Source organism: Anolis sagrei, chromosome 2 (genome assembly GCF_037176765.1).
Source record: "Anolis sagrei isolate rAnoSag1 chromosome 2, rAnoSag1.mat, whole genome shotgun sequence".
Lineage (NCBI taxonomy): Eukaryota > Metazoa > Chordata > Lepidosauria > Squamata > Dactyloidae > Anolis > Anolis sagrei.
In genome coordinates, this window is record NC_090022.1 from 94,579,522 (window position 1) to 94,591,546 (window position 12,025).

At 37.9% G+C, this 12,025-nt stretch overlaps 1 protein-coding gene across 1 annotated transcript in view; it reads left to right on the forward strand.

Moving 5' to 3' along the window:
- Nucleotides 1-7,449, forward strand: part of SLC22A4 (solute carrier family 22 member 4) — a 68,273-nt gene extending 60,824 nt beyond the window's left edge. The window contains exons 7-10 of the mRNA XM_060765232.2: nt 404-618; nt 1,174-1,356; nt 1,875-2,010; nt 3,637-7,449. Coding sequence (XP_060621215.1) covers nt 404-618; nt 1,174-1,356; nt 1,875-2,010; nt 3,637-3,721 — 619 coding nt within the window. The 3' untranslated portion in view covers nt 3,722-7,449. The remainder of the gene's footprint in view (nt 1-403; nt 619-1,173; nt 1,357-1,874; nt 2,011-3,636) is intronic.
- The last annotated feature ends 4,576 nt before the right edge of the window (nt 7,450-12,025 follow it).

The window sequence follows — 12,025 nt, forward strand, 5'->3', positions numbered from 1 at the left end:
TTACATATCTCCATTGTATACTGATCAGTAACTTGCTAGCAGTATGTGCCTCATTGTGAATGGGGCCTTGCATCACAAGTGTAAAGTGACTAAATAAAAGATAATGTGTGAGGTTAATGCATTTTGACACAACCCTACATGCCAAAATTAATGCGTTTTGGCACAGCCTAAGGAGCAAGGGGATATCTGATTTAGGTATATTCTTATATTTGATATGCTTATATCAAATGTTTTCAGGCATAATCTACAGATATATTTACTTGATTTGTTGTTCCTAATACTGTTTAAAAAAATAGTAACTGAAATATGTGGCTATACTGGTTATTGTTATGTGTTCATTTAGTTAATTCTATCAGTGTGAATGCCTTTCATATGTGCTGAATTTCTATCCTTTCCCTTTCAGGATGATTACATCTATTGGTTACTTTAGCTTGTCACTCAGCACCCCCAACTTGCATGGGGATGTCTACCTCAACTGCTTCCTGTCTGCACTAACAGAAGTTCCAGCCTGTGTGATTGCTTGGTTACTTCTCCGAACATTACCTCGGCGTTATTCAATATCTGGCACACTCTTCTTGGGAGGAGGAATTATCCTGTTTCTTCAGCTAGTACCTCAAAGTATGAGCATATACAAATGCTCTAAATCTGTTGATGTTTGATTGCGCTGTTTAAGGACTTCAGTAGCATATTGGATACTTGAAAAGACAAACCTAGTGTCCAAAAGTAGTGTTCACCTTTTTGCCATTAATTCTAAACATGGATCTGCAAATAGAATCGTGCAGATACATACCATGAAAGCTTTCCAGTGGGGAATAAAGGATATGTAGTCCAAATATTTGTTGGGTCAAGTCTTTGATTCTTAGTGCTTACAGTCATACAGAAAAAAGTTTATTTTGTTTGTTGATAGTTCAGCTGGGTAGAGACACATATCTTAATTATTTTTCCTGTATAATGTACACAGACTTTAATTAGCAGTGAAAATAAAAATTATGTCCCTAAACTATTGCCTCAAACCCATGCTTATATCAAATGTCTGCAGACATAATCTACAAATATATTAACTTGATTTTTGTTCCTAATACTGTTGTAAAATAGTGTATAGAATAAGAAAAACTCAACTGTTTTTAATAAAAATGCAAGAAACCTTATTTCTTGTTTTCAATCTTTCCACAGACCTCCACATTCTCTCTGTCACTTTGGTGATGTTGGGGAAGTTTGGAGTCACATCTGCCTTCTCCATGCTTTACGTTTATACTGCGGAATTGTACCCAACTATAGTGAGAAACATGGCAGTGGGTGCTGCTTCAATGTCCTCCCGGGTGGGCAGCATCATTGCTCCTTACTTTGTTTACCTTGGTAAGAAATATTTTATTATCAGCCTTATATTTAAAAAAGAACATCCCCTGCCAGATTTTCCTTTATTCTCTAGTAGTGTCAAAAAGCTTCCTGAATTGGCTTTTTAGTCACGCCTTGCTTCAAAACACACATTTTAAAACTTCCAGCATGAAATATCATCATTATTTAGATGCTCATGAGTTCCATAAAAAAAAATCTTAAATATAATAATCCAGTTCCAGTACTCATCCAGTTAGAAATGAGCATTTATTATCAATGCTGCTAAGAGGAATTATCAAGATGCTTACATCCTAGTTTTGGGGTGGAGAAGGCTGAACGTTACTGTAGAGACTTGGATATCACTAACCATGAAGCTTACAGTATGGCTTTGAAATAGTTGCTTTATTAGCATCTAACTCATATCACAGGATCATGTAAAGTATGAAATAAATAATGCTGGGCATTTGACATGTTTCAAAGAATTTAACATTAATTTTGTGTAATAGTATAACAACTTTTGCCACTTCTGATTTTACCAGGTGCCTATGATAGGTTTCTGCCATATATCCTTATGGGAAGCCTTACTGTGCTGATAGGAATTCTCACCCTCTTCCTACCAGAAAGTTATGGAAACCCTCTGCCAGAAACATTTGAAGAGATGCTACAAATCAAAGGGTAAGCGGATAGCATCATCATTACTCTTTTTTCACCAGTTTGGGATTCAGGGCAGGTTAAAACATTTAAAAGTTAATAGCATGAAAAAAGAAGCAAATAAGCCATCACAAAAGTTAAATTAAAACAATTACAAATAGAAGTCCAAGAAATTATACAAGGTCTGTTTCTCCTGGAAAACCCATCATCAAAGGTCTTCAGGATTAAAAGGGTTTGAACTGCTTTAGAAAGAGTAAAGAGATTGCCAATCTAGCCAGTCTGAGAAGAGAGTTACAGAGCCTGGGAGTGGTCACTGAGAAGGCCCTCTTCTGTGTTTCCACCTATCAAATGGTGAGACAGAGATTAAGACTTCCACAAAAGATCTGAAAACATGGACAGATTCATACAACATTGTAAGATATTTCACATAACCTGGAAATGAACCTTAAAGGGCCTTGTAGGTCATCACAGCAGTTTAAATTCTTCCTGAAAATGGACAATCAGTCAGCAGAACTGTTGTAATAAGGAGTTGTACCAATCTAGCCAGTCTACTCCCTGTAGCCAACCCTAGATAGCAGTCAGCATGCAATAGTTGGGGCCAGTTGTATACTCTTCAAAGGTAGCACCATGTAGAGCATCTTACAGTAATTGAAACAGGATGTAACCAAGACATGTGTTACTATAATTGATCTGAGATCCCACGGAATGGATGCAGCTGGCACAAGCTTTAGTGTGCAAATGCACTCACCAAAATGTAGCTCTTTACTGATACTATATTTTCAGAGGCATACAATATCATCAACAAAGAGACAAAACAAAAAGGACATGGATTTTCTACAAGTCTCAACAGGATGCTTGAAGCAAATCTAATACCATCCACTCTTTATGATATATTATTAGTATATTAATTGAAGTCTATTTAATTGCCAATATTTTCTTTGACAGTTGTGATTAAGTTATGTGATGACTAAATGTAATTGACGCAATGACAAAATTAGCATTTAGCAACAGTAGGTCAGCAAAGAATTTTGTAAGATAATCAGGAACCTCCTTTATTAAGGACATGGCTTTGCTTTTGCCCCTTTGATCATGAGCCTGCAGCCCAGGGCAGGAGTATTTCTAGATCCTTGTCTCAGAGATGATGTGATGGTGTTAACTGTAGAATATTACTAGGAGCCCCTCTTGGAGATTTAGCATTACTGGGCAAGGTGTTATAGTGCAGTGTCCTTGACTGAAGAAATAATTTTAAGTTCTTTGCTACAGAAGTTCAGTCCTAAAATAACTGGACTTTGTTTCCTGGTAAGTACTAGAGAGCTAGCATATAGTAGTTTCAGCTCTGAACTATGATTCTGGAAACCAGAGTTTGAATCCCTACTTGATCATGAAACTCACATTGTCTCGGTCTCAGAGGAAGGCAATATTGTCCAGAACCCCCTGTGATAGGTTTAGAGTTGCCATAGATTGGAAACAACTCTAAATTGCACGACAATAAGTAATGCTTAGGATTTATTTGCTTAGATTATAAATATTTCTTGTGTACATAATTGAGGTTCGGCAGACAAAACAATGGTGTATAGTTTCTATGAATTATATAAAAATAATAATGTTTTATCACTGTTTCTAACATACACAATCTCCTATTGTTTTTAGGTTCAGAAATAGAAAAAACACCTACAAAATAGGGAATTCAATGCAACATGAATTGAACAGCAAGAACCTGCGAACATCATTTTAATAATATATAGCTGACTGTTGACAAAATGGGCAACCAGGACTTGTTAGCAAATGTTTCTGAAGATAAATGAAAAGTCATTAAATCTACTAGGAAGAGGTTGTCTTATTGCTGACAGTTCACAACACTGCTGTACCAAAATGAGTGGGTTTTTGGTTAAGTTTCTGTTGGTATACATAAAAGTTCCTAGTAGTTCTTTTTGTGCCTTGATTTTAAGATTAGTTGGGTTTTTTGTAAAGTCTTAAGCACTTTCATCTCCTCTGTTAGTTTGGATATGATACATTAAAAAAAATAAGGCCATGAATAATTATTGAAAGAAGGGAGATAATGACTGCATAGAATCTTAGAGCTGAAGTGTCAACACATCAAGTTCCTTTGAGCTCCACGTGCCATTTTCAAACCCCTGAGAAGAACTGAATAGCTAATCCAGCCAATGTTGATGTCATTGTTTGCTTAGTTATTTTTCAGAAATAAATATAATAAATACAGGCACAGACACAAACTTTTTAAAAGTCAAATATATTATTTGGAGATTGTTTGATAGTCAGGTGTGAACTTCAATCATATTTCTCTCTATGCATCATACCCAATGATAGCTATAAAAATTCAGCTATGTAGCATCAGTTGGCATTAACCAAGTAGGGTTTCTTTGGGAGCTTGCCAGAGCATAAAGCAGCATCATCAAACTGCAGCCTTCCAGCTGTTTGGGCCTCCAGCTCGCAGAATCCCTGACCATTGAACAAGCTGGCTAGGGTTTCTGGAAGTTAGAGGCCAAAACAGCTGGAGGGCTGCAGTTTGAGGATGCCTGGAATAAAGAAAGAATAAAGTCTGCAAACTACTATGGCCCGTCAAGCCTCTTTTCCTCCTCCATTTAATATGCTATTCACTGGGTCCAAACCCACAGCTGTAAAGAACTAACATTTCTGGGACCAGAATTAATACAAATAAGATCCTGTGGTACACTTGTGTAATCCAGCCAAAAACATATATATTATGACTTTGGAGTGTTTTTTTTTCTTTTTATGTTTATGCCACAGTTATACCTTTCTACTTTTGGTGCAAAATGAAACAAGTATTTTGAAAAAAGAAAAAAGGTATATCACCTAAAATAAGTTTGACAGTTGTATCTTTTAGAGTTTTTGAACAAATGTATAGCAGAAAAAAATTAGTGAGTTACTGACTACATTTGTGCCAAGTTCATATATAAATTATAATGTATTAACAACAACAAAATTTCCTTCCTTTGTTAATACAAGGAATGTACATTTCATAATCCTTTCGTTTGATGAAGCACAATCTCCCCATACAGTTCTGATCAGAAAGAGAGGACCACTTCATATGTTGTCAGCAGCAGTAGTTAGGATGCTGCTGATGTTTGCTGCTGTATCTGCTCCTATGTCAAAGCTGATAATGTGTAAATCACAACAGCAGTGTACAGGCTTGATAAATTAATGTGTTAATCAACGACTAAGACATTAGGTCATTCTTCATCAATTCCTAAAGATCAATGTCAGCAGCACAGCAAATCACACAGCACATCCTAGCTGTTTTATATAATTAATCCATATAATCCGTAGTAAATAGTGACACTATTAAGAGTTCATGATTCCAAAATCAGCTATTTTCTCCCCAATAATGTAAATTCTTTATCAAGAAGGCTTTATTATGTCAGAGAATTATGTTTTGCTATATCTGCTTTGTTTATGATGTCTTTTACATAATATCCCTAGCTTAATGTGTGTTATGATTCTGTGAATGTCTCAAAAGCTTGGAAGGTTGTGAGTTTTTGAGCCAGAAACTCCAATTTTTCAGGTCAGCTTTTGAGCAATATCTCCTTCTTCTCCCACTTTCTCCTGCTTGCTGTGTAGTCAGGAAAACTCTTACGTTTTCCCCATATCAGATTAAGAATTCTAGCAATCATTCCCAAAGGATATGTATTTTGTTTTCGTTTTTTTTCTCAGAACTTTTAAGCCGTAACTAGTCTTTGGTAAACAGGTCCAAGTCATAATTCTTTTCTAAATAAACAGTTCAGCTGTACAACAGAAAAAAGTTGTTTACATTGTCTATTGTAAATCTGCAATATGTTAAAATACTCTATATTTATGTAGATATTTTATACAAAAATACTGGATTCTGATCATGTTTCGTATTATTGTAACTGTCACTGTTTATAAAATTTTCACTTGATATTATTGTGGTATTTTTGTGGAAGATTCAACTTTACCCAGGTTTCTTTGACATTTTAAACTTCTCTGTATTTTGTTGGATTGTGGCATTGTAAAATAAAGCCTTCATTTCTGGAGGAATCAATTTTGTAAAGACTTTTCCAACATTGTATAATATAATGTGTATTAGAGGGGAGCAATGACTGAGATTAATTACATAATTAGATTATATGATCTAATCTATAGAATATGTTTAAATACTAATGTATTCAAATAATAAAATCTATCATGTTACCTCCATCTACTTGCTCTAAAAACTGGAAGGTTAAGGATGGAAATGGATTGTGTCATACTGTATTTTTGCAGTATCAAGTTTGGAAAAGGTTGCTTCTTGCAGGGGGAGGGATATTTGGAAGTAAATTGTCAAAAAAATTCCTTTCAGGGATTAGCCATGTAATGTTTGTAGTAGTCCAAAGATTACAAATGAAAAGAAGGATTGGGATGGATTAACTTCTGATGCTGGCACCTTATTTTACTTCTTGCTGTAAATCTCCCAGATGTCTAGCCAAGCTTTGATTATCTATTGGGAGACTTGCTAGTGTTGGGTAGGGACTTGTTTGCATTTCTGCCACAGGCCTGTACAGCGTTGACCATTAGGGGAAACTCATAAAGTAGCATTTCATTTTTTTGCTGTGAACCTTGGGTGACAGAGAAGGCAAAGATGGTTAGGCTCGGTGGATCACAGACTTTGCTGTGTGGGCCTGTCCTTTTGCAACCTTCATAAAGTGCCTCTTTGTTAGGCTTGGTACAATTTTCAAAAGAAAACAAAAGTTACCATTTGTGTCGATCTCACCTAGCATCTCTTTCACTGGTCTTTCCAATAGCATATTTGACTATAGTACAATATTTCTTCAGGATTTTTGAAATGTACTATATACCACCTTGATGCACATTCTTTTTCTATATTGGCGGTTTTAAAAATGCACTGGCCAATTTTCTGTTGAAGTGAAATGGGATAATTGTGTGAGTTTCATAATATATTAAAATACTTTTTATAAGATGCAGAAAAATATATTTAGCATAAGATACAAGATTGACACTAATTGTGTTAAGAGCATTAGAAGTAGCCTTATTATACCAAGCCAAACAATTAGTCCATCTAGTCTAGTACTGACTGGTAATAGCTCTCCAGATTTTCAGGTGGGATCATTTACTACTCCTAACTGGAAATTCCTATTGTGACCAGTTGATCTCCAGGTATTAACCAGGTCAAACTTCATTGAGCTTCTGAAATCCAAAATCAGTGTACTCAGGTTTATAAGGTGGTGCGAACCTAATGCAATTGCTAAATAGAGAAGCATTGATACCATTTTTGGAGATATCTCTTCCTGGAAGTGGAAGAGTAAGGACTGCTTTAACACTGAATGATATATGGATGCATTCAGCTGTATAGAACAGTACTCTTGTTTATAGGGAGGCCTCTGTGGTTAATGTTTCATCGTGTTCTCAGCCTCTGTTTTTTCATATAATATACACCAAAATAAAGGCCATCTGATTACCAGGTAATTCGTGTGTTATTTTTTCCTCAGTATCCTCTTGGAATTGATCAGTAGGACACAACATGTCCCACTTCTCTAAACTGTAAATAGCTTGGATCTTTTGCAGACATACCTCAAGGAAGTTAATCTTTACAAAGTCCTTGTTGCTAACCCAACTTTCCTTTTCTATCTAGCTGGAAATTTTAAACAGTACTTTGGGGGGGGGGGGGTGATGGACAGCTAAAGAATCAGTCTTTCAGTTCCAGCAATATGTCTGTAACCAACAGTGCAATAAAGCTTGAGCTGTAAAAGAATGGGATTGTCCTCAGCCAATATGTGAAACTGGGCTACAACAGGCAAGGCAAACGGCAGTTGTCTCTGGAGATCCTTACTGAGATTTCGGGGGGGGGGGGGGCAGAGGAAAAGAGTGGGTTGATTTCCTTGCCTCATCTGGTACCCTAGCATGTGAAACATAGATCTTTAAATATGGCCACCAAAATGAAAATCTCAAGGCATGGAAGCTTATGAAAGAAAGAAAAAACATACTTTTTTAGAAGGAGCCTTCAAATGGTCTCTAGAAGATTCAAAATATGTTTTGAGTATGCAAGGTTTACCTAACCTGGTGGTTTCATTTCACACTGGAATATCTTAATTTTTAATACAAAGGATTTTTGCTAACAATTTTGAACTGTTCTCCTTTTTTGTGGTCTAAAAACCTCTTCATATTCTTTCCCTGCTACTTTGGCCTCTGGTACCAATTTTTCCAGAAGACATCTAAATCATTAACTGAGGTTGCTGTAAAAATTGTATACAGTTGAGTATACCTTTCCAGGCAGTCATTGTTATCATGAACTGTTACTGCTTGTTCACCTCTATGCCACTACTTTTTGAAAAACCTAGTATTTGTTTTGAAACCTTGTCCTTTTGACGGAATCAAGCCTCTTCCCCGCAAAGGACTAAATGTATATTTAAATATATGGTCTTACATTTAATAGAGAATTGTCACCGTGATTCTGATTTCCCAGTTTAGGAGATGGCTTATATCCTTTTAAATGTATAAAAATATGTCCAGCTCTCATCATCTGTAATAATAATAACAGCCAGCATAGGTAAGGTGAGGGGTGCTGGAAAGTGCAACTCAAGAGCCACACAAGCTATTTTGGCCTTCTTGCTCACCTGTCAACCAGTCTCTTATTTGCCTGATGTGTACTAGGATCTGCATTCTGAATATAAAGAAATAATCCTGGCCCATCTTAAGATCTTGCTAAGTTTTAAGATCTAATTCAAATACTTGGATGTTATACAACTATTCAGAAATTCAAGTCCCCCTGACTTTTACAATTATGCTAGTTGTGTGTAGAGCTGTGGACTAATTATCTCAGCGGTTTCTTCTTATAATAAAATACAGCCCCTGCACTCCATGCTCTTGCACAGTTTGTTCCTGATGCTTGATTATATTAACCACACGCAGTGCTTTTGAATCTGGAATACTGTTGATCAAGAACTCATCTGGAATCTCAATCCCTGCTGACTTGGCTGAGCTTTAGAGAAAGGTCACACAACTTGTGATTGAGGGGACCTAAAAAAAATATGAAAGTATGAATCTTAACTGCTGTTCTCCATCAGAACCATAACCCCTGATCCAGTCAGGCTGTAGCGCTGCTCCCTGCAGACTGCATGGCAGCTTCAAAGAAGGAGAAAATTATCCTAGAATGGCTGGGTGCTGGGTTCTTCTGAAATTATTTCAAGTTGTCCATGTTGCAATGAGGACTGAGATACCAGAAAACATCCAATGTGACATTCTTAAGATTGTTTCGTTGTGCTGTGTTTGTCTACACCTATCTATCTTTCCTCCTCTATTCTTAGGGAGTTTTTTTTTTATTGTGTTATACAAAACCTGTGCATAATGCTTTAAAATTCTAAATGGTCTCTGCCCTGTTCTATGTAGGCATCTAGTATCATGTAAAGGTATTCTAAACCATAAACACAAACATACTCATATACAGAAGTAATGTTATCATTGTATCTATTACTATCCCCCTGCACACACAAGATTTCTGTGGATCCCTAGGAGACTTCTGAACAGCTACTATCCTTGTTAGTCATTAGGAGAGAAAAAACATAGTTTGAATGACTGGTTCACCAGTTTGTTTTATCTTTCTTTTGTTTTGTGTTGCACATTTTAGATTGTAAACCTGAGGAATGACTGGTTTTCATTCAGCTGCAAGATATATCATGAGCTTTTCAAACTAGAAGCAAGGCAAAATCCTTTAAATAAATGATAAACACTATGGTCGCCTTAGTGGATGATCTGCGCAGGGAACTGGACAGGGGGAGTGTGTCCCTGTTGGTTCTGCTGGACCTCTCTTCGGCCTTCGATACCGTCGATCACGGTATCCTTCTGGGACGTCTCGCAGGAATGGGCCTTGGGGGTACTGCTCTGCAGTGGCTCCAGTCCTTTCTCAAGGGGCGCTCTCAGATGGTGTTATTAGGGGACACCTGCTCGACTCCGCGGCCGTTGTACTGTGGGGTCCCGCAGGGCTCTGTACTGTCCCCTATGTTGTTCAACATATACATGATGCCGTTGGGAGAGATCATCCGGAGTTCCGGGGTACGGTGTCACCTGTACGCAGATGATGTCCAACTCTGTCACTCCTTTCCACCTGCTACTAAGGAGGCTGTTGAAGTCCTGAACCGGTGCTTGGCCGCTGTAACGGACTGGATGAGGGACAACAGATTGAAACTAAATCCAGACAAGACAGAGGTACTCCTGGTCAGTCGAAAGGCCGAACAGGGTATAGGGTTACAGCCTGTGCTGGACGAGGTTACACTCCCCCTGAAGGCGCAGGTTCGCAGCTTGGGAGTGACCCTGGACTCATCGCTGAGCCTGGAACCCCAGGTTTCGGCGGTGGTCAGGGGAGCTTTTGCACAATTAAAACTCGTGCGCCAGCTGCGCCCGTACCTTGGGAAGTCTGACTTGGCCACGGTAGTCCACGCTCTGGTTACATCCCGTTTAGACTACTGCAACGCTCTCTACGTGGGGTTGCCTCTGAAGACTGCCCGGAAGCTTCAATCAGTCCAACGTGCGGCAGCCAGATTGTTAACAGGAGCAGGGTACAGAGACCATACGACCCCTCTGTTACGCCAGCTCCACTGGCTGCCGATCAGCTTCTGGGCACAATTCAAAGTGCTGGTGTTGACCTATAAAGCCCTAAACGGCTCTGGCCCAGTTTACCTGTCCGAACGGATTCTCCCCTATGAACCATCAAGGCTACTAAGATCTTCCGGGGGGGCCTTGCTCTCGGTCCCACCACCCTCACAATCACGGTTGGTGGGGACGAGAGACAGGGCCTTCTCGGTGGCTCCCCGGCTTTGGAACTCCCTCCCACTAGAGGTTAGATCTGCCCCCTCCCTCCTGACGTTCAGGAAATCGTTAAAAACATGGCTCTGGAATGCGGCATTCAAAGACTGAACCTAGAACCTTCCCTGTGATGAATTATGATAAACTGCGACTATGAATATGATTATGTCCATGACTGGATTGACGATTTGGCGTAGGAAACTGTAATGATGTAATGATGAGGTTTTTATTGTACTGAGTTGTACTATTTTAATATGTAATGAGTTGTATTTGCTGTTTTATATGATTGTATTTGATATGCACTGTAAACCGACCTGAGTCCCTCGTCGAGGTTGAGAAGGCCGGTATAGAAATCTTATAAATAAATAAATAAATACAACAGAATGTTTAACATGAGATTAAAACCTCTTGGAAAAGAAGATATGCATGCATCATCTATGTAAAGATGGCAAAACTTAGATAAAGGGCAAAGAAGAGCAAAGAGGTGTCCTGTTACCATGATTCTATGGCTTCCATTACATTGTGAAACAGGAAATGTTACTTTAGCTCTTGCTACAAACAGCTCAATGCAATTTTGTTCAACACTGCCCATCAAGTTAAAGGTGACACTATAAATAAATGATCTATAGGTCCAATTATCCTATCATCATCTGCCCTGTTCTGGTCCCACAAATTTGGAGCCATGACTTCAATGGAGTCTATCCATCTGGAATAAGGTCTTCCTGTTTTCTTACTGCCATCTACCTTGCCAATATTATTGTCTTTGCTAGTAAGTCATTTTTCTTGTAATGTGGTCAAAGTTCGGCATCCATAGTTTATTCTAACAGTCTAACCTTTGATATTCAATAATATATACTTCATGATCTTATCTACTTCCTTTATAGCTGCCTTTCCGAGTCTTAATCTTTTAGTTTCTTAATTGCCATCTATATGCTGATTAAAAATTGAGACAAGTTATGGAAAATCTTGAACTTTGTCAATGTCTTCATCATCTGTTAAAGTTATGTAAATCATCTATGTTCATTATTTTTGTTTTCTTAAAATGTTCTACAATAAACCTCTTTTTGCATTATTCCCCTTGATTTTATTCAGAAATCATTCCACATCTTTACTATTTTATTCAAATAGTATGTCATCTGCATCTCCAATTTTCACATCTCTTGCCACAGGCTATATAAAATCCACATTATCTGCTTTGAAGTGGATTATATGGCAGTGTAGGAAGATAATTCAGTTCAAATCA